The sequence below is a fragment of the Anguilla anguilla genome, chromosome 4, assembly GCF_013347855.1.
Source record: "Anguilla anguilla isolate fAngAng1 chromosome 4, fAngAng1.pri, whole genome shotgun sequence".
In the NCBI taxonomy this organism is placed as follows: domain Eukaryota; kingdom Metazoa; phylum Chordata; class Actinopteri; order Anguilliformes; family Anguillidae; genus Anguilla; species Anguilla anguilla.
This window is the reverse complement of record NC_049204.1, coordinates 839,438-867,124: the sequence shown is the minus strand read 5'-3', so window position 1 is coordinate 867,124 and position 27,687 is coordinate 839,438. Positions and strand designations below refer to the sequence as shown.

Below are 27,687 nucleotides of genomic sequence, written 5' to 3'. Positions count from 1 at the left end.
TCTGAATGACTGTGAAGCGTTTGTGAATATGAATGTCTGCTGCCTGTTCCCCTGGTGTTCAGGAACCTGCTGTACTGCCTGAACGAGGACGCCGCGGAGTTCTCCATCCTGAGGGACGTCCGCGAGGACAGACTCAACGCGTCTCTGTCGCGGGTTCTGACCGCCATAAACGGGGCCCGCGGGCTCGTCAGGAGCGGGCTGGACCTCTTTGAGAACGACCCCAATCGGACAAACTGACAGGACGGCCCAGCCACTCCGGCGAGGCTGTATGAGGCGTGCGACCTTCCCACGTCGCCAAATCACCTTCCCCAAACAGCCCAGCGACCTTCCCGCACCTCTCGATGACTTTTCCCAAACAGCCCAGCGAACTTCCCGCACCTCCCGATGGCCTTCCCCAAACAGCCCAGCGACCTTCCCGTGTCTCCCAATGACCTTTCCCATAACCCCTGGTGACCTTCCCGCACCTCCCGATGACCTTCCCCAAACAGCCCAGCGACCTTCCCGCACCTCCCGATGACCTTTCCCAAACAGCCCAGCGACCTTCCCGCACCTCCCGATGACCTTTCCCAAACAGCCCAGCGACCTTCCCACACCTCCCGATGACTTTTCCCAAACAGCCCAGCGACCTTCCCGCACCTCCCGATGACTTTTCCCATACCCCCTGGTGACCTTCCCGCACCTCCCGATGACTTTTCCCAAACGGCCCAGTGAAGACCACTGTCCCCCGCAGCAGAGGAGAGCTCCTGGAGGGGAGGAAGATGAGCGATCGCAGACCGGAGAGCATCACCCGCTGCTGCTGACTGTCTGAGGCGTCGTTTCAGGGTGCGGGACTCAGAGTCCATTTTCTTTCTTTCTTTTTCTTTATTTGTTTTTTTAAATAGACGCGGCCGCTGCGTCTCGCTTTCTTTCGTTGTCACGGAAGCAGCCGAGCGATGCTCCTTCGCCGTGGCGACTCTCCTCCAAGGGTAAGGACGGCCGCGGCAGAAAGGCCGAAGGTCGCGGCTGGAAAATAAACGCGCAGCAGCAGAGCGCTACGAGGAGCGTGTGCAGTACTACTGAGTCTACAGATCAGGGGCCTGGCAGGATGGAGCCCACTGTCATTACCCTGAGCGTAGCATAGCATAGCATAACATGGCATAGTATAGCATAGCGTAGCATAGCTTAGCATAGTATAGTATAGTATAGTATGGCATTGTATTGCATAGCATAGTGTATTTTCTGGTCTAGCTTAGCTAGCCTCTGCACTGGATTGGTCAATGTGCAACTGTAGGGTACGCTTAGCTGCGTCTGAGTCTGTGCACAGCGCGGATGACCAGGGTTGTGGGGGCCGGGGGGCTGGGCGGGGCGGTTGTGAGGGCGTTTGCCTTAACGTGTCTGATATAACCGATTTTCACAGGCCATTGACTGCCATGCAGAGCAGGTCCTTAACTGGTCTGATAGGGAAGCGCACTCACACACAAATCTGTTTCCTGCACATCTAATCTGCATATTCTATTATTCACATGCATTCTGGTGGGATAGAAACACTGCCGCAGATAGTCTTTGAGCAAACTGTCTCTAATCCACTAATCCAGTTACTGTATTAGCTTTGCTGTACAGTGTGAAATTAACGCATTTCTCTTTGCATTGTGGGGTTATTGGTGCTGTTCCAGAATTCACAGAACAGTGAGAGGATTCCAGGAATCATCCTTTGTTATTGAGGGACGAGGTGTTTAACTTGAACTATTAAAAACTGATAGAAACGGCCATTCTGAACACGTTATTTCAGGGAGAAACTAATTTACACAAAGCTTTAAAAACGATGATCGTGCCTTGAGGAGAAAGTCTGTGCGCTGTAAGCCTGGAATTGTCCTGGTAAAAGCCTGTTACTGATGTTTTTTTCTGTGTGAATTTCCACCAGCAGAATGAAAGAAAGCTCAAGATGTTTTTGTGGTTTGATTGTTGTTACTTATGTACAGGTCCCCTCAGTTCCCAGTGATGTGCATATTTCTGAAATTACGATACCCAGGACGAATGCTGTATTTTTTAATAGCACCTTAAAAAAACGTAAAATTCGCGGACAGATCTTTTGTCCCAGTCTGAAGACTCCTCAGGAAGCTCATTAGATCTCCGACTGCTCCGCTCTCTCAAAACTGTTTTTCTCCTCCCATTCTCTCGACTAATTCGCTGTTTTCATAGTATGCTGTTGTAAGCGCTACCTGGCTGAACGTTGATGAATTCATATGCGACTGCAGCATCCACGATTAGCAATGGATTTAAATTAGCTCAATGACATTAAGAAATATCCTTGAGGTTGAAATTTTTCAGCATATGAATTGACGTGTGATTTTTTAATTTTTTTTTTAAACGTTACCTGTAATTCTCCTGCTGAGGCTGGGGGTTAATGCACCTTGCTGCAGGCTGCTGTAGCCGCTGATTAGTCACAAGTGAGCACGTCTGACTGCATCTTTTCAGATATCGCTAGCAGGCTACACCAAATAACCCTGATATTACTAATGAACCTACATCATTATGGCATATCTTTGCTGTTTTAGCCAGCTGAAATATGAATTTTTTTATTAGAGGATGAGTTCACCAGCAGGAGCTTTTAATGAAGTCAGGTCAACGCTGTGGTGTAAGAAAAATGTGACATTTCTCCAGGTTGTCCTGAAACATCAGTATGCAGCGATGTCTGTGTCATGAGTCAGCGGTGGTATTCTACAGTACTCTGTTCACAGTGTGATTGAAGAGGGGATTACAGATATGTGATGCTACGCTAATCTCTGTTCCTCTCCCTCCACGTCACCTCTGATCTCTTTTATCAGTCCGGCCGACAGTGGCTGGTTTCCACTGCAGCCCGTCAGTACTCAATTCATGTTTACTAGTGACAGAATATCCTTATTAAACAAGGAAATAAATACTGAATCAAAAATACTCATTCACAGTCTCAAAATAAAATGTAAAATATAAAAGATATTATTTATATTAGGTAAGCTCTAATGATTAGACTACTGTAATACAATAAGAAAATAGCATTTAAAATGAAATATCTAAACGCATAAAGCAGGTCAAAAAAGGCGTAGCAGACCAATAAAATAATGTGTGGCTCCTCATTAATGTCAGTGCTGTCATTACATTGCCTTACATTACATTACTTCCAGTTAATATAGATAATATAGGTCTTATTGTTTAGTTTAGTACCCCCCCCCCCCCCCCCCCCCCAAATAAAATAAAATAAATATTGATGTCTGCAATGTAAACTGCAAATTAAGGCAGGCAAGTTTGGTGATTAGAGATAACGGAATAACTGTGTATATGCCTTTAATGTAAATGCATTTTTTTTATTTTAAAAAAGGTAAAACTTCTCCAGTAAAGTGCAGGAACACAGGGCCACTCAGAGATTACTGTACGTACAGAACAAGCTGTTCCCTAGGAGGGTGATAACGATGCATGAGATGTTTTTTCTACTTATAAATCTCCGGCACTACAGTGAGACAGATATAGCTGGCAGAGCACAGCAGATCGCTCCTAAAAAGAAAAGAGAAAAGTGGCGCACAGCTGGTGAAAGGACTTAATTATGTCTGTCTTTCCCCGACTCTTTCATCTGTGCTGGAGATAACTCCTCTTCCTGCGAGTTCACCTTCACAAGCAGAGAGCCAATGAGCCTGCCTCCTATTGGCTTCAAACTGGCAGCTCCCTGCTTGTGGTCCCTGTGTGAGAGAGCACTGTGTTGCACAGCACCAAGGCACTGGGGTGAAAGAGGCAATCGCGCGCTTTATACGCTCTGTGTGTCTTCTGCTAATTAGGCACGGTTTCCTAGGGACCAATCTAACAGATGTTTTATGACCTGAAATAAAACAAAGACAAAACTAAACAAAGCGCAGAACACAAAGGCGCACTCTTAGCAACAAACATCAAACAATTAAGGGTAATAAACCAAAGGGTTTTGTGTAAGGACAGCAATCGCAGTACATTGTGTTAACCCTCTTTCTGTGATGTATTAGCTATATTCAAAGAGGAATGGAGGAGTTTTTTTGCACTTACCTTTATATTATAGACAACACTGTGCCAATCTTTAATAGCTAAATGATCTTTGATCTTGTTGCACTCCAGTTTTCTTTCTGATTGTTTACTGGATTGAGCAGCCAAGCTGGCCTCTGACTTTGAGTCCTGTAACTTGGCCAATTGGTGTGAATCGATTTGTTTGCTGAAATTGTACAGTATTTATCTGTCATGCTTTGTACAATCAAGTAAGTTTTAAATGACTCAAATAAGATGTACACATTATCTGTATGGTATCTTCTGCATGGATATTCTTGGAATTTGCACTAAGGGCCAGATTGACCTGAGTTTATTCTCCCTGACGATCAGGAAATATCGACTCACGTTCCATTAGTGAGTTTCATTTAGCGATTTTCTGTTTTTGACTAAACAATTGTAAAAAGATCTGCTGATCCGATTAGGTTTGTGAGGAATGGCTAGTGGTGTGTCTGAACTACATATTAAATACTTTATGTAACTTTCTGACAGAAAATTGATCTCAGTTGTAAAGTATTAACTGATGGCATACTTGCCTTTTTTCTCTTCATAAAATAATGTTATGATGTGATTGAAGCGCTTAATGCGTATTTTGTAGAAAAATTGGTATGGATTTGCGGATGTTATCCAAGTTACAAATCGATTCATTTGCTGGATTTGAAAGATGGATCTCATTAAGTGTTCCTTCATTCCCAACACCAGCAACAGCTTCAGTGATGTCTGTCTCTTTGGGTTTTTATAAAATTACTCTTGAAGCTGTTTGTTTGAAATATTAGGTACTGTGTTCCTTACTTTATTCTTACTGCTTGTGTATTTTAATGACGTTCACAGGAAAATTGAGCTGCACATATCTTATAAGACATATCTCTATTGTAAGCAAGCACTAATTTGATGAAACTTGAGAAATGAATAAACTGAAGTGTTTAACAAACAACACGATTTAAATAAGAATATATATGGGTAAGCAATGCAGCTTTGTAATTATTGTGCATGTATGAACTCACAGTAATGTTTGTCATGCAATATATACTGTATATATGCAGCAAACCACACTTTATAGTAATAAGACATGTAATTAGGTAATTACATTTTAGTCAAATGACCTATGATGTGTAAGGTGTTTAACTGCTATGCAAATGCACAATGTTATACGACTTGTCGATTACACAAAGGTCTTATGTTGTTTTAGGGTAAGAGTGTATTTGTATATAAATATGCTGTCATGTACCTACAGTATAATTATACATGTAATTTGTCTACTTGATATAAAGGGTTACCAAATACATTTATTCCTGTGTACCGTACAGTACAAGCTGGGTGCATCCATGTTGTGTGATCTCAATTCAATGTATGTGTCCTGTGGGTTGTAATTTTAAATCATCAGCATTTAAAAAAATTTCTGCATGTAAGATTTTTGCTGTTTTTCTTTTTTACTTTTGGGATTTTAATATCTAAATACCGAAGCCAGGTGTGCATATTTTATGGAGTACGCAATATAACATGCATATCCATTGTATTGCTGGTCAAAGAATAAGAATCCAGTTTGGATGAGCTGACTGTAGTTTTGCAGAGTGGTCTGCATCTCTCAGTGCAGCAGTACTGTCACTGTCTGTGGCTCTGCTTGTTGGCTCAGCATTGTGCGTGTGATGGAAATGTCTCTCAAGCTTTCTTTACTCATGGTGTAATGTAACTGTGTGAATACCACGGTGATTGTAAATGCACATTCTCAGCTATAATGCAACCAATTATGAGATTGATTTTATAAGATAAGATTTGAGTGCTTTTGCAGTGTGTGTATTGGTGTGTTATTGATTATTTATATGAACTGAAATGTGAAGCAATAAATTCAGTTTCGCGGGTCTTCGTCTTTGACTGAATGTCATGTCCAGTGATGCAGTTTCTTTATGGGGTGGAAGTTGCAAGACTTCTACGCTGCAGTATCGCAATAAAATGCTCGTTCAACAACATTCAAACTCTGAGCATATACTGTGTGTTACAGATCTAACCAATGATATTGTGATTTGGTCCAATGGATATTGTGATGAGGATTACTGAGTTAGCTGGATAACTGTACTGAGTAAAACCTGGAACCCTCCCAAATCTGAAACATGAATTGAAGTAAACTAAACTGTTCTGGGTTTTAGTCCAGCTAACTCGGTAATCCATCCATTATCTATATCTGAGAACTCGGTAATCCATCCATTATCTATACCCGTTCATTACTGGCCAGGGTTACGGGAGTCGCTGGAACCTATCCCAGCATGCATTGGGCGAGAGGCAAGAACACATCCTGGACAGTTTGCCAGTCCATTGCAGGACACACACAGCATTTACACACACACTCATACATAAGGGCAATTTAGACTCTCCAATTCACCTAACCTGCATGTCTTTTGACTGTGGGAGGAAACTGGAGTACCCGGAGGAAACCCACACGGACACGGGGAGCACATAGAACTCAGTAATCCTGTTCTGAGAAAAAGAAAAACTCAGATCCTGAGCTACACTGTTACACTGATGCACATGTACATCGACAGTGCTCTTGACTCCTTATCGTCATTCTTTCACTTATTTCAAAACCAATCATATGTGTGTGTGCTGGTGCCTGAGCTTATCTTCTAAAACACAGCTTCAAAGAGAATGCACACCGGCATTCCTGCACATCTTGAAGGCAACGTAACGTATTGTGCACATTTTGTAGTGTCACTATAGCACTTCATTAAAAGATGGCAATGCTATTCAGAGAAAATGATAGACAGCCAATACCGTTATCTTGTCAGGTTCACTCTTTGATGGCGTTCCATATTCAGTTTAAAGGACAATTATTGCCTTGTAGATAATTAGCCTAAAATTCAGGCAGAACAGAAGCCCAGTGCTCCAAAGAGGTCTCATTTTTAGTGATTATCCTCCTGGGTGGATTTTTAAAAGTTTAACAGTACCTAGTATAGATTCTTTATTTATGTGTAATTTCCGCATTTATATTCTTACTGAGGCCTATTAAAGTGTTTAAGCCCTGTCCCATTTAATGTGCAGTACCCCCTTCAGTCACATGTGCTCTGCTCAACAAATTAGCTTTTCTCAGACGATTGAAATTTATATAAATTTAAGAGCTGCACGAGGGATTACTGATTTGTAACACTGTGCATGGAGATGAGTCACGTTGTTTGAGCTGACAAAACCGACAGACTAATGTAGGGTTTAAAATACTTAAAACGCCGTGCCAATGATTCTGGCCCATCCAGCTGTATACTTCATTATGCCTTCTAGGTGTTTATACTGTATCATGTGACATCCGATGACAAGTCAAGGAAAAACAATGAAATGGTGTCATCCCACGAAGGTCTAACGTCAAAAGATTACACACAATATGTTTCATCTGCTGCAATGGTATTTCAATTAAATGATGAATATGCTATTTAGAATCAACTAATCTTTTCTTGAGGTGATACATCTGCCGTGGAAGAAGCAACGTTGATTTAAGCACGAAATACGGAATATACCCTACAAATCTGCCGCAAATATAACGTAGACATTTTAACCACGTCAAATATACGTGCCACATGTCAATTTAGAATCTCATTAGAATAAGCCACGGCCATATATAGTTACAGCTAGGACATTAACAAATTTCATAATAGTTTCAGCCGTGCTGGCAAGCAGAGAGAGCGCGTGGGTGTTTATTTAGAAGATATCATCCACTTCTCTCCTGTCGCAGCGCGCGTCCACTGTCTCGCTCGAAAAGCACGGTCGCGTGCTCGCCCGGTGTCCGCGCGCATGCCGTCCGGAGCGCGCTCGCATCAGCTCCCAGGTGTGCGGGGAAACGGAAAAAGACGGAGAGCACGATGATGGCGAGCGCTGCAGAGGAGATATGTCACAGCAGTCCTAGATCTGAAAATAATGCCACGACCGTGCAGTTTAAAATCACAAGGAAAAACCAGGACAGACCCTGGAAATTGAGGGTTGTTTACCTGCAGTGCTGTGAGTACCGGAGAGTGCGGCGTCTAATGGTTACACGTTTAAGCCTCACAGACACTTCCATTGAGCTAGTTATGCTGTAGCCACCCACGTAGTTGTGCCATTTACACGTTTGCATCAGTGCATATATACCTTTAATTTGATTCAGTAAATCGGTAGTAATTTACCCAGGAAAAGCAAAATCACGAAACATAATTTTGTGTTGCAATGCACTAACGCATCCCCGTTCGCTCCATGGCAGGCAATGTCCCGGCGTTGTGGTTTGTTCTTATTTCTGCATCCGCAAAACCGCTCAGATGCACTGACATTATTATTCCCTGATCACGAAGCAGAAGTTTTACAGAGTTAACCGCATATACGCTGGGAATTAAACCTTCACCACCACCTGAAATCAAATTATAACCAGTAATGCGGTGTGTAGCTCCAGACCCTGGAGGATAACACCACCATTTTGAAACTAAAACCCCGTTTAACGCGATAACTGCAGGTGGCACATCCCGGCGATTGAAGTCATGTGACCCGCCGACCCACTTATACCCAGCTATTAATTATGACACTATATTTGTTTTATTTCTAAGTGAAACAATGTCATAAGTTGCAGGATTTCGGTGGTACATAGCCTCTAATTTTCTTTATTAATCTTTATTGAGCAAATATTGATAAATATGAATTTCACCTGAATAGCACCAAATGTAGCCTGTAGTGGTCAGTGTAATTACAGGTAGCGCAGCAAGTTGGCAGTTTCATAAAAAATGCAGTTCTGCTTTACCCTTTTCCCTCGTGATATCGCAGTCATAGCCGAGAATGTGTGTTATGTAGTTTTTTTTCTAGACAGAAAAAGATCTGTAAAAACAAGTACAGTAGACTATATCTTTTGTACTCCACCCCATAAGGGACGTGTTATTGCCAGTGTGTCCTTTTCAAAATAAAACTGTATGAGTGACTGAACTTATTGAAGTATTTGACCCACGGCTCCGTATTTCTAGACGTCTCTTTCACACCTGACTCACGGTTTCCCGTTTCATGCACGTGTAAAAGTCACATCAATGGATTGTGATCTCGCGCCGTATGTCTCTGTATTCACCTTCACTGAACAGCTCATGTTTCACTATTTAGGGGGAGTTCGTTTTTGAGATGACTCGGAGAACACTGGAATGAAGTTCTCAATGTTTAAATCTCTGGGGGTTGGCGTCCCTCTCCGCCGAGCTCGGTGTGAACACGAGCCAATACATAATTCTCCAAGATTGTTCTGTACCGCATCAGTCATAATCCCAACGCTTTCCCGCACTTCCTCGGGGCACATTCTTAGAACTATTAAATGCTGAACGATTTGTCAGCTTCCGTGTTTTCATCTTTTCAGATCAGAAATAACCTCGCGCCGTAATAAGCAGCATTATGAAAGATTTCTCTGCAACGAGCTCATAAATAGCCTTCAGCAGCCTTACAGAAGAACTTGAATTGTTTTATTAAAGTCTGTGTCGCAGAGACATATTATTTATTTGAAAAAGGAAGTAGTTCTTTTAAGTTTTTTAATATATTAAACTGAATATTTTGTCTATGTGTAACTGCAAGGGATCTGAAAGAGTGGTCAGATCCATTATTACCAAATCCAGTATTGTGTCAGAAAGGATAAAAATGTGAAAGTATGTATTTGTGCCTTAAGTTTAATTTTATATCAGAATGTCCTGGGCCTCTTTTTACATATATATTTTACTTATTTGCTTGTATTCTGTTAGCAAATGACAGCTTATAGGACACAATTCCTGAGTACCCACTGTCATGTGATTCCTCAGGTGCAAATAATTCAGTCAAAATCAACATTCATAAATGAATAAATTACAAGTGTAGCTCTGTGTTGGTAGGATACAGAAATGGCCAGTTACGAATGGCGCCTGTATGCATGCCTGTGAGATTTGAGAATTTTATTTTTGAAGCGGTCAGTGATTATGAGAGTTGAGTTTTGTCTTTGAAGCAGTCAGTGATTGTGACATTACTTAATGCTTCCATTCCTCTCCATGGGAAAAGCATCTTGCTCCAAGTCTCAGAGGTTTTGCCATAATTAAGGTGCCATGTGAAAAAAGGACCGTGTTCATGAATACCTGTTCATTCAGGGGAAATGTGTGGATGTGCGAGTCAGGAGCCTTTAACTGTAAGACAAACACAGGAATTGTTTGGCAGTGGATGGAGGTCATTCCCATGCTGCTTCATTTTGGTTGCCATCACTCGAAAGCGATTATTAAGGAAGGCACTTTCGAACTACACTTCCCATCAGGCCCTGCTCCTCACAGATCCAGTGTGTACATCCTTTCCGCTCTCATCTGAATGACTCGCGGCCATTAAAGTTTTGTTCCGGTTACTTTGCAGCTTCGGTTTGGTTTCCCACCCACCGTATTGCCCGTCATCACCGCTGTGATTTAAACTTCTCTAATTACAAGCTTCAAAAACACCACGTTCAGCACTAGAGAATTCACATCCCAAAAATATAAACAGTCCAGGTGATTTGATGCCACCATAAAATGAAGTTGGCAAAATATATGGCAGGTGCTCAGGCACTCAGGGAACAGACAACGAGAATATTTAAAGTCTAAGCAAAAAGGGAAACTCAGAAATTCAGAACTTGTTATCACTGTGGTCTCTGTCATGCTGTAGTTTACACTGCATTTCAGAGACACCTGTCCAGTGCGCAGCTTCTCAAACTGGTTACATTACCCATGTGACCATCCTGCACTGAACCTTCAGCTCAAGAGCATTCGGTATTTATTCATGCATTCATGATGTAGTCTTTAGCTGTGGACGGAAGCCAAAAACAGAACTTTTGGGTGGCGTGTTCCCGTGGAAACGAGTTTGGCGAACCCGGGCCGGCTGACGGTGCTTTATCTCCTCGCCGCTGGCGTGCTGGAACCCGCCGGGGGATTGGGTGGTTCAGCGGCCGATCCGCTCGCTGGCGCTGCTCGATGCAAATGAACGGGCCGAGCCCAAACCAGACCGCGCGAATGCGCCGCTGAAATATTCATGAGGGAGCCGGGCGGGAACGATGCTCTGGTTGGACTCATTTATTATTTTTTGTCCAGAAACAGTTTAATGAGGGGTGGAGGAGCCGTTCCGTACAGCGGCTTCAGCGCGGGGGGCTGGGGGGGGGGCTGAGGGGGGGCTGAGGGGGGGGGGGGGGGGAACTGAGGGGGGGGGGGGGCTTGAATTGCCAGTCCTTGGCATATCAATGACGTTTCTCTTTTTTTAATTTTTATTTTAAATATTTTCCCGGAGCTCTGAGTGTGCCATGTGCAGGCCTCATCGTTATTCAGTGCTGGACTCCATGTGCACCGCGCCACCCTTACATCATTCATAATTCATAATTCATAATTCCGATGGCTCTAATTTTCAGGTCACGGCCTGCAGAGACTGGTTCGGCGCCGTCCTGATGGGCTTGCTGCAGAGTGCTGCTCTGTTTGTGCTGAGTGACTGTAATCCAATCTGAAGTTGTGCCCTTTGGACTTTATGGACATGTTCATTATCCCATTACTTTCAGGTCTTACACCCCTTCCCCCCCCCCCCCCCCCCCCCCCCGTCCCCTGTTTTATATGTAGGAGCTGACTCAGAGCGAGCTGCTTGGGGAATGAGAGTGTCAGGTGGCAGAACCTGTCATCTCTCAGGTTCTTTTATACTCTCCTCTGATTGGTCCTGTCATAATACCGTCTGTTCTGCCACTTAGTCACTTTCGCCTCACTGCTACTGACACCAGAGCAGGAATTAAACACAGCTCACGCAGGTAAGACCTGTCTCTCTGCAGGTAAGACCTGTCTCTCTGCTGGTAAGCCCTGTCTCTCTCCGTAGTGCCTGGCCTTTTACATGTCCCTCAGTCTGTGCCATTTTTATATTCAAGGACTACTCAAATGCACACTTCACAAATGGAGGCAAGCTTGGGCATTTGTGTACAGTCAAGCGTTTCAGCTTTAGGCTTCTTCTCTTAAGCCCATGACCAGTGTTTTTTTTTAGTTTAATATAAGTGCAAATCTGTCTGTGTTTTCCTTATGAATGTCAGAACTCTCTGGGAGGGGGCTGGAGGGGCAGGGAATGTCTGATTTACCTGCTGACATAGTTTAAATAATGCTGTCACTGAATTATGCACCTGCAATCTATAATGGCATCTTTAATGCCCGTATTTTTCCCCCCTTCAGTTGTGATTTACAGTTTGCTGCTCCCACACTTTCTTTTGTTTTTCTTTCTGAGTATTCTGACTCTGATGTTATTCATGCATCCATAACTAATCCCATCAAATGAATCCCTGCTCTTATGGAAATGAGATGCAATTTGCAAGCGGTTTAAAGAAAGTTGTTTGTTTGGTTTTGTTTTTTTTATTTTATTTTTTTACTTTTGCTTATGCGATCGCTTCCTCTTCATTTTCATGCCAGAAGTTAATCAAGGGAGTCTCGTTAATATGCACCCACGCCAGGAAGCGCTGTCCTTGTAAGTAGGTCAATGGAGACGGCATCAGTGAGAAAGGCGTTTAGCGTAGAAACAGCATCAGTGAGAAAGATGTTTAGCGTAGAAACAGCGTCAGCGAGGAAGGGTTTGCAGAGGAACAGGAGTCAGTGTGGAAGGGGTTTGGAGAAGAACAGGAGTCAGTGAAGAATGTGTTTGCAGAGGAACAGGAGTCAGTGTGGAAGGTGTTTGCAGAGGAACAGGAGTCAGTGTGGAAGGTGTTTGCAGAGGAACAGGAGTCAGTGTGGAAGGGGTTTGGAGAGGAACAGGAGTCAGTGTGGAAGGTGTTTGCAGCGGAACAGGAGTCAGTGAAGAATGTGTTTGCAGAGGAACAGGAGTCAGTGAGAAGACATTAGCGTAGAAATGGAGTCTGTGGGGAAGGTGTTAGTGCAGAGGTCTGTGTTTGCGGGTCTGACTTCCTGCTTGTCTGACAGCCCCGGTGACCTCTGACCCAGGAAGAGCCTCTGCGGATAATCTGTCTCTAATATGAGAGCAGCTGGGGAACATCAGTATGCCTCAGAAGTGTGTCGCACAACGTGCTGGTCCTGTCAGGCTTTCACAGGGGAAATGTCTGGGGGAAAGGGACTGTTTGGGGAGGAGGGGCTGCGTGCTGCGTTTGCGGTGGAGGTGGGGGGGGGGGGGGGGGGCGCTGTTTTAGCTCTGGAGCTGTAGCTCATCTTGAGAAAAGAAAATAACCTGCCTGAGGCAGAGAGCTCGTCGCTCCTGCAGCCGGTGTGCTGAAACGATTCCCCGCCTTTAGAGGGGACACTGGGAAGGCGTGGCTTTCTTTTCCTTTTCCTTCTTTCCCACGGCGTGTAGGAACTGGCGCTATGCATGGCAAATTGTGGTCACTCACTCACGGACGACCTGTGAGGGACGTTTTGTGGGACGCATGCGCAGGTGGTGCCAGCTAAAATGTGTCTGTGGAAGTTGCGTGGTGGGTCTGGACGGTTCCGTGCTTGTTGATATCTGAGTCATATTTTACATTGAAGCATAATTCAGATTCATTTTTTTAGGAATTAAAGTCATAAAATTGCCTGGCTTTGTGTAGCTATCATGTTCATCAGTGAGGACTGTGTCCTTCTGACTGTTACTTCCTCATTAAGAAAGGTGTAGTACAGTGGCTGGGGAAATGGGCATGTGACTGGTCTCAGGTTTGAATCACAGGTGGGGCACAGCTTTCATAGTAGCTGAACAAGGGGCTTCACCTGAACCTCAGAAAATATCTACCTGTATTAACGGATAGTACGTAAAAAACATATAAATGTATAAATAAAACATATAAACATACAGCTAAACAAATAAACAATGTGCAATAAATAATAAATAAATACTTCTGTATCTTTTAAACAAAACTACAGCCTGTCCCATCACTCAGTGGCTCTCTGTGCTGGGCACGGATGTGTTCTTTATACTTAAAAATTTCCTCTGATTTTGAAAAGCCCGTCTCAAAGAGCCAGAGGCTGAGTCATAAACTCTTTTTATGAGAGTGTGTTTGAAATGTCAGGAAGAAACTCCTAGGTTTGTATTTTACTGTAGAAACCTGTATGCTTTATGTTGAATTGTTATATTGTATTTTAATCACATTTGTTGGCATAATGTCTGTCTAGTTTAGAGAGTTTGTAGACATTGGTTTGAGCATCTGAAAAATAGCTATAGATGTGTTTCTTTTGCTGTAATGTTTTTATTACTCTGAATTATTTCATAGGCTGTTTTGCACTTATTTATTTTTATATGCAATCAATGATATCATTGTATAGACAGAGCACTAGATCTGGGAGTTACATTGGCAATGCGTGTGTTTGTAGGGTTAGACTGTTTGTATGATTTAAATGTTTTGAATGTTTGAATGTTTTTTATGTTCCCAGGCTTGCACACTGAGTCTGATCTGGCGTGTTCCTTTCCTGTCTTTAGAAGTGGTTTTATAAAACCTATGCAAAGCCATGTCTGTCTAGAAACGTGGCACACATCTATACAGCTGTCAGTTGGATTTTCCAACAGCTTTATAAATACAGATATTACACTTTCCTTTGTTAATTTTGGATTTTTACAAACACTTGTCTATTCACCTGTTTGACAGACAATTTGTTCAAAGCCCTTATGCATCCGACAGCAATGCGGCTAGCGTGTAGCATAACCTAATTCAGCATTTAAACCGATCCGAGAGTGTTTGTATGCTTTTTTAATGCTTGTCCTAACATCCAAACTGCTTTTTATTTTAGATTTCATATCCGTTGCAACGATTCTTGGAACTGGAATATTGGGTGAGTAATATTTATTCTCTTTCTAATGTTTCCTTTGCAGTAGGTGTAAAAACGTTAAGGTGTCGTGTTAAGGAGCGTGTGTGTCTGCGTGTCTGCGCGTGTGCGTGCGTGTGGCGATAACGGAAGGAACAGAAGCCCCTGTAAAAACAAACGCAAATTAAGTTAAAAGATTCGGATGAATTCAAATTTCCTTAGATGTTGGCCTCACCTCATTTTCAGCGGCGCACACGTGGTTTCTGTCACCAAGGCAATACATTATGGTGTGAGAATTTTATTGTGTGGCGGATGTTCCTCGCCACGCGCAGCCCCCTCCCCCGCGAGGCCACCCAGGCGGCGGTGACTCCGTGTCAGGTGATGGATGCTCCAGATATGGAACAGGGTTGAGACAGGACCTTCGGCAGCATCCCCCTCCACACGTTAATAATTAATTGAGCAAATACGTATAAAAGCACTGCGCGTTTTCATAAATAGTCCCCCGTGACAGGCTATTTGGGTTTCGGGTTCCCACAATGGCCTAACCTCTTTGTCGCGGGAAATTGAACAGAATTATGTATCCAAAGTATTAAAATAAGCCAGTTATGGTGCCCTGTCGACTATGAAAAGAGGAAATGGGCTGTGAATCTCTGCGCTTGAATCGCGTATCAGACAGCGCTACGCAGCCGCAGGCTCCGCTCTGCTTTCCGGCTGTCCTAATCAGCCACTTTGCGAAGATGACGAGTTTTACGGCCGCGGAAAACGAGGTGCTACACGGGTATATTACAAAGGGGGAAAGAGTCTGAAGAAAATTAATAAACGGTGATTTCATCCAGAATGTATTGTCATCTAAAAAATGATTTACTGTGGAGTTTATGAACTGGAGAGTAATTCATATACTCTTATAAAAAGACTGCAATAACACGGTGCATTGAATTTCACATTTCTGTCTTTGCCATTGATACTGTAGTATCAAGTACAGAACTCAAGCTCTTCACTTTTTTTTTTTTTACTTCAATTCTGCTGAAATAACAGTAACCGTCTCTCCTAACCTGCTGATATTACTTATTCAGAGTTAGACTGTGATGTTAAACGGTTTTGAAAGGTCTGACCTGTGTTTATGAAATACGTTTTATGATACATTTATTGTCGTCATCTAATTTTTCTCGTTTACCGACATATGTTGACCGTTATCACAAGCCACATACCGCATTCTTTTTTTTCTTGTAGCGCGTGACCTAAGAGTTATGTGGTCGCGCGTTTTGATATGACGTATTCTTCTTGCAGGTCTCCCGGTCACTGTCGCACGTGCTGGACTTCTCCCTTTCCTCGTCTCATTTCTAATTGGCTTCTTCATACAAGTGAGTGTGCGTGAGAAACACCATTTTACCAACGCAGGCAAACACCCACGGCCTTAGCTCTGGACTGCTCGGTCGCTGACCTTCAAACGTCTATGAGTTCTGTAACTTTCAAAGGTGATTCTCATATACGACACTTCTTTTTTGGGGGAGCTGTGAAATAATAGTTATTTTATGATGACATTTTCCTCTACCCCCCTCATTAGTTTTTTAACAAAACAAAAAAAACTTGTGTGCCTCCACATAATGCACCATCCAGTGTGAATTGAATACTGACTCTGTATAATGGGATACAATGTGATCTATCTGATTAAAATACTGTTGTAAATTTATCTGATAAAGGTTATGCACTTTTAAGTGTCAGTACTGAAATAATGTAATAATAAACATTTCATTTAAAGCAGATAATTTGATTATAAATACATCATGAGGTTCAGCTTCTGGGGAGACACACTGCTGGGCTAGTCTTGCATAGTCCAGTCTCACGAGCATGCCTGCTAGCAACCAATTTATGTGAAAATATTGGGGGTGACATGCCGCCGCCCCCCCCCCCCCAAAAAAAATGTAATGTCATAGTCATGTTTCTTTATTATTCATGCTAGAAACATTTGTTTTCTCCGTGCATCAAACAGACAGTAAGCTGTGCAAGACAGTGAAATCCACAGTACAATGCACAATAAAAAGAGAATATACAGTACATGCACAAAACATTTTTCAGCTGAACTACTCTGCTGGAAACTCCTTGTTACGGGTGAAATGCTTTTCTTTATCTCCATCGTGTCATCCCTCAGAAAGCTCTTTTCCCTTCTTGTAAATACATTTTTCACTTGAACTCCCCCTGTGATTGAAATGTGTAAAGATTTGCTGATTAAACACGGGCTTGCGTGTTTTTAAGCAGCTGGCGTAGCGTTCAGAAAGCTCGCCGAAATGAAGTGTGCTGTTTTCCGTGGAAATAAATCTGCAGCTATTAATGTTCACATCACCCAGGTGCACTGCTCTGTTTACCTGAATGCACTCTCTAAAAAAAAAAAAACAAAAAAAAAACTTCACCCTGGAGGCGTAGCTGGCGCTGCGTGATAAAGTCATACCTGCACTTTTCAGTGATCGCACACGCCCTTCTCCTGATCCAGTACTAATGGGCCCATCTTCAAAATTAAAAGAACATACTTTTTTATAAGACGATTTATAGTTCATTCTGAGGGTCATGTCTTAAGTTATAAGAATAACCTTCTGTGGGGTTAAACCTCAAAGCCTGTGGTTGCTTCCTGTCCGTACCCACTCATGGATTCATCTCTTCCAGTCTCTTCAAATAGGCCTGATAATTGCATTTTAACCATGTTCTGTTATTCTGCATTTTGTGCTTTGAGTACTGTAATATGAAACAATATATCAATTGCGTCAACAAAATTCTGAATTAATTTATCGAATATCAGCGATATTATGAGCGAGTAGCGTCCTCCTTTAGCCACCCTTTTCAATTTGCCCTTTTGCACGTCACCCTGAAGGTCGGTGGAAGTTATATATTTATTCTCCTTACATGGCGTATCATCGCGTAATTACCTGTAATAAAAAGCGAGTTGTGCAGTCTAATGACAGCAATAACGGTGTTACTCTCCCCTCCGGCCGCTTTGTCAGAGAGGGGAGCTTTCCTCGTGTTCGAGTGCGTAGCGCGGCCCTACCGTACTGGATTATGTTCAGGTACGTCAGTCTGTTTGAAATTAGCCAGATCATTGTGCATCATTTAACATCCAATTATCAGCCGCGCTGCACTCTGTGCTGGAGGATGTGTCCGGTTAATGAAGCATTTCCCCTTTTTTTTTTTGGTCAGTGCTCTGTCGTGATAAAACGCTTTGTGACTTAAGGAGGTAATTAAATTAATTTGACGTGATATGTAGTCGTTTGGAGGACACCTTTGTGGCGCTGGAGTTTGGCGGTTCTTCTCGGTCCACGTAAAGGTTGTTCTGTCGACAGTGCGCCCTTTCGTGTGACCTCTGACCTCCAGCCCGCGCGCTTCCTCACACCATCGACAGGCCTGCAAAGGTCACGCCAGACACCCCCACAGACGTTTCGGCTTTCCTGGGCTTCTCAATAACATTAAGCATTAGGAGAACAAAAAATGTTAGAACATAATATGTCTAATGACTGGAGCAGGCCATTCAGTCATTAGGCTCGTAATTTATTAAGGAGTAGGAAGGTAGTTTAGCTCGATAATGGAGGTGTAAGAAGGCTACTGACACTTCTTTCTCTTCTTTCTGCTCTCTCTCTTTTCCTCCCTCCCTTCCTCCAGGGTTTGCTCATTTACCTGTTTGTGGACCTGCTGCAGAGGTGCAGAGCTTCCCAGATGGAGTCTTTGAAGGTGAGGAGCAGAATCTGCATTCCCACCTGAGCCAGCGCCAGGTCCTCTTACCTTTGGGTTTGTGCTGCAGTTTAGCCTGTTAGCGTGTTGTACTGCAGTAGGAAAGTACTGGACTCTCCATGGTCTTTATCAACAGGATTGCAGGATGTGGCAGACTGGGGGGAAGTGTGTGTGTTTGGGGAGGGGGGGGAGAGTGAGCAGCTGGTATTGTGCTCCCCTCCCCCCCAGCAGGCCACGTACCCCCCCCCCCCCCTCCCCCAGCAGGCCACCTGCCCCTCCCACAGTCTGCCCCTCCCACAGTCTGCCCTCCTTAAGTGCTCTGCCTAATGAGTGGACATCCTCCAGCTGCCGGTGGGACATTACAGCCAGCCTGTCCATCTGATCCTAAAGCAGGGGCCATTGTGCTCTATGGGCGTGGCTTTAGACTTTGAGTGGCAGCTCCTCCTGCTAATCCAAGGGTAACTTTTTAGCCAACTGTGCCAAGAGCGCTAGGTGAACAGTGGCACACTTTGGGACACTTTTGGGATTTTAAACTTTGAGAAGCCTCACTGCACCTAGACCTAGTGCTTCAGCGGGACGTGGCACTTGAATATAAGTCATATATTAATGCCTTCGCTTGCTCGTACGAGGCTTTAGCAACGGCTAAATTGGCTAAATTGTCTGGCGATTGCTACCTTTCTCAGGAGCTAATTTCGCTGGACAAGCACATCAGGACATTACAGCACTTTGTAAACAACTGACAGTAGATCCCTCACAGTTCCGTCACTACGCTTAAATTGCCCTGAGAGGGAAATTAACTGCTGTTGGTTTGGCACAGGTCTCAAGTCACTAAGAGTGTGGACAGATACTGCAATCTCTGAACCTGAAAAGCTTTAATTCGTTCATGTATTAGATATTAGTGCTTCTGCTTATTTGTGGCTCCTCAGGCTAAAATACTGAGTCCTGAGGGAAGCTGCTGGTTCTTCCCTTAAAAGGACTTTAATGAAAATGTTTTTCATATCAATAATGTTATTTCCTTTTGTCATCTATAATGTGAAAATGTATTAAAATATGTTCTTGCTGTTTAAGTTTGTTCTCTGTCCCTAACTCTCAGGCCTTGCAGTGAACACACACACAAACTTCTTTTGGCAGCTGCAGTTTTGTGTTTGTTTTTTCCGTGGCTAGGACGTGTGTTCTCAGTTGGTTTGACTGCTTTGTATCTGACTCAGCCAGTTTGTATTTTTGGTTTAGGCAGCGATAACGGTTTGGTGTATTTTTGGATGATGTTTAATTAGAGCTTTTGATGAGTGTGTTAACGCGGTGGGCTCTGATTGGCCTTTGTGAGACGGCGCAGTCCCGCGTTGTGTTAGTGTGTGTGCGCAGTCCTGCGCTGTGTTAGTGTGTGCGCAGTCCTGCGCTGTGTTAGTGTGTGTGCGCAGTCCTGCGCTGTGTTAGTGTGTGTGCGCAGTCCCGCGCTGTGTTAGTGTGTGTGCGCAGTCCCGCGCTGTGTTAGTGTGTGTGCGCAGTCCTGCGCTGTGTTAGTGTGTGTGCGCAGTCCTGCGCTGTGTTAGTGTGTGTGCGCAGTCCTGCGCTGTGTGAGTGTGTGTGTCCTCTTACTGATTGGGTGTAATGTTACACTTTCATATAGCACAAAGGGCTGAATGACATCATCAGATTTATTCATTTTTATCTGACTCTAATATCCTCCTCCCTCTGCTTCGGAAACAAGCCATGTCGAGATCCAGGATGTCATACTTCATTAATAGTTCTTCTCAAAGAGCCAAATTTAAGTTATGTGAAATATTTGGCGTCTCTCCCCCAATAGGAGATTGTACCTCAGACAAACTTGCGAGGAGACACGCGCTGTTCTCTGTTCCTGACTGGATCTGAACTTCGTTTGAAGGCATTTCCCGTTTTGGCGGTTGATGCGCTGTTGTCGAGCTGTTAGCGGAACTTGGCGGTAGATTTAGTGAACGCTTCAGCAGGTACTGGGTGCCACAGGTGAGTTTTCCGGGCCGTCAGTGAAGTGTGTCTGAGAGACACAACAAATTTAAATTCAATCTGAGCCCAGGATTGACTGCCAGAGTCGATTGGCTGCAGACCCACAGCAGCGTGGTTCTGTATTTCTCTAATGGGCTTCAGTGTTCTGCGTGGTTGTCAAGCATATGCTGTCGCCGTTGACTGAGGGCTGGCTGTGGGGGGGGGGGGGGGTGTTTTTAGTCACTGGCTTCAGAGATTGGTCTCTTGGAGCTGAATTAGCGCTAGATTGCTATCAAACTCTCCTCCATTTCACATAGCGCCACGTCTGAGATTTATTTAATGCTTAATTGATTCCGTACTGTGAAGAGTGAACATTTCATTTTTTTGGCTGAAGTTGGAACTCATTTTCTGTTTAATGGACTTTATCACGGGGTGTTGTTCCCTATGTCACATGAATAATAATAGAACTTTTTTCACCATTTTCTTTTTTTTTTTCCTTCTCTGAAAGCTTCCTGCTGTATTTTGCAGGGTAGCTACTTTCTTTTCTTTGCTTTATCAAATGGTTCAGGGTTGTGTTGTTGAAGGATTGTATTTTAAAAGACTCAGGTGTGTACCACAGGGGGATAAAGTGTTGGATATTTTCAGCCACATAAAGTAAAAGAACCAGACCAGCATCTGTAAGCCCTTATCAGGTCCGTATGTCTAACTCGCCAGGTGTTGGGAGTGTTAAGGTAATTGTTGTGTGAAGAGCTTTCAGTGCTGCTCTACCTGTTGTACCAAGTGAGCCACAGGCTGAAGTCATTGTTATTTAATCCTGAACATTAGTTACGATTTGATTGGTGCTTTTGTCAAAATCAGAGAGTGTATTTTGGATTGTTGAGCAGAAGCAGCAGCTGAACCCCCCACCCCCCCCCCCCCTTGGGCTGGACCGGGACCCCGGGAGCTTCCGTGCGCCCCTCTCAGCTGCTGTCCCGCGGGACGGTTACTGGCTGCATGTTGGGGGGAGTACTGTGCGCTGCTCTCTCACGTCCTGCAGCCCACAGGCCCCTCAGCTCTCTAATGGCTGCATGTTGGGTGGGGAGTACTGTGCGCTGCTCTCTAACGTCCTCCAGCCCACAGGCCCCTCAGCTCTCTAATGGCTGCATGTTGGGTGGGGAGTACTGTGCGCTGCTCTCTCACGTCCTGCAGCCCACAGGCCCCTCAGCTCTCTAATGGCTGCATGTTGGGTGGGGAGTACTGTGCGCTGCTCTCTAACGTCCTCCAGCCCACAGGCCCCTCAGCTCTCTAATGGCTGCATGTTGGGTGGGGAGTACTGTGCGCTGCTCTCTAACGTCCTCCAGCCCACAGGCCCCTCAGCTCTCTAATGGCTGCATGTTGGGGGGAGTACTGTGCGCTGCTCTCTAACGTCCTCCAGCCCACAGGCCCCTCAGCTCTCTAATGGCTGCATGTTGGGGGGAGTACTGTGCGCTGCTCTCTAACGTCCTCCAGCCCACAGGCCCCTCAGCGCTCTAATGGCTGCATGTTGGGTGGGGAGTACTGTGCGCTGCTCTCTAACGTCCTCCAGCCCACAGGCCCCTCAGCTCTCTAATGGCTGCATGTTGGGTGGGGAGTACTGTGCGCTGCTCTCTAACGTCCTCCAGCCCACAGGCCCCTCAGCTCTCTAATGGCTGCATGTTGGGTGGGGAGTACTGTGCGCTGCTCTCTAACGTCCTCCAGCCCACAGGCCCCTCAGCTCTCTAATGGCTGCATGTTGGGGGGAGTACTGTGCGCTGCTCTCTAACGTCCTCCAGCCCACAGGCCCCTCAGCTCTCTAATGGCTGCATGTTGGGGGGAGTACTGTGCGCTGCTCTCTAACGTCCTCCAGCCCACAGGCCCCTCAGCTCTCTAATGGCTGCATGTTGGGTGGGGAGTACTGTGCGCTGCTCTCTAACGTCCTCCAGCCCACAGGCCCCTCAGCTCTCTAATGGCTGCATGTTGGGTGGGGAGTACTGTGCGCTGCTCTCTAACGTCCTCCAGCCCACAGGCCCCTCAGCGCTCTAATGGCTGCATGTTGGGGGGAGTACTGTGCGCTGCTCTCTAACGTCCTCCAGCCCACAGGCCCCTCAGCTCTCTAATGGCTGCATGTTGGGGGGAGTACTGTGCGCTGCTCTCTAACGTCCTCCAGCCCACAGGCCCCTCATCCACTCTGTTGGATGCCAGCTTTGGTGACTTCATTGGAGATTTTTGTATTAAGGTTAAAATGTTTGGAGCATAAAGTAAAATTCATTTTGTACATGAATAAAATGAACATGTCTGTGAATGTCTGTGAATGTCTGTAAATGTCTGTAAATGTCTGTAAATGTATGTAAATGTAATGTGAAATCTGGTTTTCTAGTCAGCAGAGACGGAGAGAATTCAGATGCAAGACGTTTGTGCAGAGGAGCCGTCTGTCACTCAAACAGAAGGCGCGGAGGAGGAAGAGGAGGAGGAAGAAAGCGAAGAGCCTGGTATGTCACCTCTAGAGAGCAAACACTCACATATATTCTGCATTATGTCTTGGACTGTGTGATGAGGCTCATGTATCTGTAACCACCTCTGCAGCAGCTAAATCCGGCCGCTGGCGCCCCCTGCAGGTCTGAAGGGTGCTTGCGAGTGGCGGTCCCTTTGGGGCCCGTGTCCTCTGCTCTGGTTGCCATGGGCACGCGGCTGGTACTGACGCCACGGTGTTCTGTGCGCTGGTTTGGGAAACGGGGCAGTGGGGGCGACGCGAGGTGGGGATGGGGGGAGGCTGTAGTGATCAGCTGCTGGTTTCAGAGCAGAAGACGTTAGACGCTGGGGAACGGCGGGTCGCTGCGGCATTAAGCATCGAGTTTGGGGCGCAGTCACACGGGGGACCCCGCGGCAGAAGCTTCCAGATGCTCTCATTTCAGATGTAACCCTGAACACCTCCTCATGGTGTTCAGCAGGGAAGACTGGCGTTCCTCCAGAAGGTTTACTGCAGTGCATTCTGGGGGGCCCAGAACCATTTACTGTAAATGGCATGTCATGAACTGCACTCTATGGTGCCCGCTCAAACCGACTTTTAAATTGAGAAAAAAAGGAAATAAACTCTCCTCTCTCCCTGTATTTTTATCAGTATTCGAGCAGCAGGCGTGAGGAGCTCCTGGTGCGTGTGCTGGAACATTGGCCCCGCGCTGAATCGTCTCCGAGCGTTAGCGTGGAGCTCAGGTCGTTGTCTCCGCTCCTTCTCCAGGAGGAAACGGCTGGATCGGGCTCTGCGGCTCACTGCGGGCTGACTGATAGGACACATATTTGCTCGGCGGGTTTATTTCTCGTTGGTCGGCCTGCTCGGGCGTTCCCGCTGCTCGGGCGTTCCCGCTGCTCGGGCGTTCCCGCTGCTCGGTCGTTCCCGCTACTCTGGCGTTCCCGCTACTCTGGCGTTCCCGCTGCTCGGTCGTTCCCGCTACTCTGGCGTTCCCGCTGCTCGGGCGTTCCCGCTGCTCGGGCGTTCCCGCTGCTCGGGCGTTCCCGCTGCTGGGGCGTTCCCGCTGCTGGGGCGTTCGCGCTGCTCTGGCGTTCCCGCTGCTGGGGCGTTCCCGCTGCTGGGGCGTTCCCGCTGCTGGGGCGTTCCCGCTGCTCTGGCGTTCCCGCTGCTCGGGCGTTCCCGCTGCTCTGGCGTTCCCGCTGCTCTGGCGTTCCCGCTGCTCGGGCGTTCCCGCTGCTCTGGCGTTCCCGCTGCTGGGGCGTTCCCGCTGCTCTGGCGTTCCCGCTGCTGGGGCGTTCCCGCTGCTCTGGCGTTCCCGCTGCTGGGGCGTTCCCGCTGCTCTGGCGTTCCCGCTGCTCTGGCGTTCCCGCTGCTCTGGCGTTCCCGCTGCTCGGGCGGTTAGTGGGGGGGTGCAGCTCGCCCGCGCGCAGCGCTGGGCTCTCTGACTCAGATCCAGATGGCTGCTGTACGGTGTTTTATTAAGAGGACCGAGGGGAGCGCTAACGGAGGGGGATCACACCGAAATCAGCCTGCATCAGCGCTAACTAATCAGAGCGCCCGGCCCGCGCAGGAGAGGCATTAAGCATTTTTGACAAGAGATGGAGGGAATAGACCGCTAATGAAGACGAATGATCCGGAGAAAGAGGGCTGTCCTGTCGGGCTGCTTTATGAACCGCTCAGAAAACTGTTTTCTTCCAGCCTCCTCAGCTCAGGAAATACACGGAGTATCACTCCGTTAAGAGGTTTTTAAAGCATGACCAGGCTGCTCATAACCTTACAGCACTATGAGCCTGACCAGGCTGCTCATAACCTTACAGCACTATGAGCCTGACCAGGCTGCTCATAACCTTACAGCACTATGAGCCTAACCAGGCTAATCATAACCTTACAGCACTATGAGCCTGACCAGGCTGCTCATAACCTTACAGCACTATGAGCCTGACCAGGCTGCTCATAACCTTACAGCACTATGAGCCTGACCAGGCTGCTCATAACCTTACAGCATTATGAGCCTGACCAGGCTGCTCATAACCTTACAGCACTATGAACCTGACCAGGCTGCTCACAACCTTACAGCACTATGAGCCTGACCAGGCTGCTCATAACCTTACAGCACTATGAGCCTGACCAGGTTGACATTATGATGTAAGTGTAGTCTACAATAAAACCAATAGTCCATTACTTTTAGCAAATGTGGTAAGATGTACTTTGACAAAGCATATTCTGTATTCTCGTTCTGTAGTCTTTTGACAGACAAGCGGCTGAAAGGCTCGTTTGCGTTTGTAGAATGAGCGCTCTCCTGCATTAGTACCCATCTCCTTACCCCAGCCCTTTGTGTTTCACAAATGCAAATTGTGTTAACTGACATTCTGCTTTAGTCGTCAACATTTCTGCTTAGCGTTATCATAATGCATTAAATTAACCTCAGACCGGGTCATTTAGATTGCATTACTGCTGCTTTTCTTATATTCTGTTGATCTGGAAAAAGGGGGATAGTTTGATAACGTTTCAAGCTTTGTGGGGGAAAAATAATTTGTAGTAAACAGTGTGGAGTAGAAGGGTCCTTTCGGTCAGGAAAATGAGGTTTGACAGGTGGCTGGTGTTTGGTACAGAGATAGCCATGACTGTGTAAACTGTGATTTTTCTGTGCACTTTCTGTGAAGGATTCTCTGTGCACTTTCTGTAAAGAAAACGACTGTAAAACTGCACCTGCTGGACCCGCTCTGTCTGGGGCTGGTGGTCACATGTAGGGTCGGTCTTGAGCATTTTGTGCAGACAGAGTCTGTTGGACCTGGTGTTGGCCTTTTTTGTTTAGAAACTGATATGAATGTGTTTTTCAAAAGCTCTGAGTCTTTGGATGTAGTATTACTTGATGTGGTTGTTCACCGTTGCATCCAACTTAACGTTACGTGTAAACTCCATAGAGAGCGTTGTGTCAGATTGGAATCGGCTGAGGTGGATCCCTGAAAGAGCTTTCCGGAATGACGCCGTCGCCCCCTTTTAGTTTCCCGGCCTAGTTTCTCCCGTCCTGGTTTATAGAGTTACCGTGAGAACAAGGTGCCTTTCATGCCAGTCAGGCCATTAGACCCATAAAACGCCTGAAATTGATCACCCATCGCCGTTAATGCCGCTTAAATAAAACATTAATGCTGCAGAATTGGGTTATTGCTGCCAGTCACATGCGCTGATCTCTGTTATCAGGGCCCAGATAGGGCCTAATTTATTGTGCGGGTTGATGGTGTCACGTGATACCTTTTCCAGTGGCCTGATATCCGTTGATTCAGTTACAGCCCCTCTCTGTCTGTTACAGGTCTGCTGGGCTCTGATTTGATAAGGAGGTCATTAAAAAGATGGATTTCTTCGAGCCAGAGAATGTTCAGCTGCTACCCGCGTGGTTACGTGTGTACTATAGTAACACCATTCCAGGACTTAATTCATCAGGGTGAGAGTGTTAAAAAAAAATAATAAAAACATTTTTCAGAACACTGTTTCCTGCAAGGTAGTTTGAGCCCTTTGAGATGCTTTAAGGTATTGAGGATACTTATAGCTATAGACAAATTATGATCAGTTTTTTGCTGTAAGGATGATTACAACCCATTGTGCCTCTTGGTTTTGAATTTAAGTTTACTGTCATTGACAGACACACACATGGGGTGATTTTCAAAAGAACCAAATAAACTACACAACCATAAAGAGCTTTCACAGTCTATTCAGATTCAGACACATTACAGTCAAATACCAAAGTAGTGAAATATTCTAAGGTTCTGATCTTTCTATTAGGGATAGAACACTGTGTTTTTTTGGTATTTAAAAGAAATAAGAGGTTTTACTCTTTACAAGCCCTTAAATATTTGGTAGTAAGCAGTCGTTACTCGTGTAAAAACAGCTCTGCAGTGTTGTACCGCCCGGTTCCCTGCTGCTTCGGCTTTTCCAAAGACTGGGAAGTCTGGGAATGTGTCCGGGGCGGATCGTTTCTAAAATGTCAGGGATGATTTCTCAATCGTTTCTCGTGCGGTCGTACAGTTGACGCTCTGTTTAGAAACGGAGAGGTGGTAACCACGGTAATGGTATACGGCATTACTGTGGCTGAATGGGAGCGCTCCCCATGGTAACCACGGTAATGTTATACAGCATTACTGCGGCTGAATGGGAGCGCTCCCCATGGTAACCGCGGTGATGTTACACACGGTAATTGCGGCAGACGCGAGCAGCAGCCGCTGGAGGAGCAGAGAGCGAGCTCATTTTCCTGTTGACTCCTGTTTATGCCCCTGCTCGCTGGAGTGGGCATGAAAGAGCCTTCTGTAAACTCGATCTGTTTCATTGTTTTGCTTTAGTTTCTCCTCTCATCCCACGCTTGTTCTCTGTGTGTTTTTCTCTCTAACGGGTTTGTGAGTGTGTCTGTGGAGCGGCATTTCCTGCTCACACACTGGATATCTTCATTTTTTCCCCTCTACTTTCCTCGTTCACTCTTCCATCTTGGTGGCGCAACTGAAGTGTGTGCTCTCACCTACAGTGACTATTTTACAGGTCGCACACAGTACTACAGGAGAGCCAGTGACTGTTTTACACCCTACAGGCCGCACACAGTACTACAGGAGAGCCAGTGACTATTTTACACCCTACAGGCCACACACAGTACTACAGGACAGCTATTGACTATTTTAGGCTCTACAGGTGACACACACAGGAAGATTCTGGGGAAAAAGTGTTTCATCCAAAACAAATCAAATGCTTATGGATAACACCACTGCTAGTATGAAACATCAAAGGGAATATCAGGTTTGTGGCGCATATTTGGTCAGGTTTTATAATGGTGGGATGGTTTGCAGTGGACCTGTCCTC

General features: G+C 45.6%; 2 protein-coding genes across 4 annotated transcripts in view; both read left to right on the top strand.

Moving 5' to 3' along the window:
* Positions 1 to 3,191, top strand: part of LOC118225400 (inactive N-acetylated-alpha-linked acidic dipeptidase-like protein 2) — a 330,235-nt gene extending 327,044 nt beyond the window's left edge. The window contains exon 16 of the mRNA XM_035413736.1: positions 63 to 3,191. Within this exon, the coding sequence (XP_035269627.1) occupies positions 63 to 237 (175 nt within the window). The 3' untranslated portion in view covers positions 238 to 3,191. The remainder of the gene's footprint in view (positions 1 to 62) is intronic.
* A 4,572-nt stretch (positions 3,192 to 7,763) lies between these two features.
* Positions 7,764 to 27,687, top strand: part of si:ch211-51h4.2 — a 117,938-nt gene continuing 98,014 nt past the window's right edge. For 2 of the 3 annotated variants that reach the window (XM_035412319.1, XM_035412322.1), the window contains exons 1-6: positions 7,764 to 7,995; positions 14,694 to 14,735; positions 15,996 to 16,069; positions 18,354 to 18,422; positions 22,756 to 22,867; positions 26,156 to 26,287. In XM_035412319.1, the coding sequence (XP_035268210.1) occupies positions 7,860 to 7,995; positions 14,694 to 14,735; positions 15,996 to 16,069; positions 18,354 to 18,422; positions 22,756 to 22,867; positions 26,156 to 26,287 (565 nt within the window). In that variant the 5' untranslated portion in view covers positions 7,764 to 7,859. The remainder of the gene's footprint in view (positions 7,996 to 14,693; positions 14,736 to 15,995; positions 16,070 to 18,353; positions 18,423 to 22,755; positions 22,868 to 26,155; positions 26,288 to 27,687) is intronic. The other variant, XM_035412320.1, reaches the window with a different exon arrangement.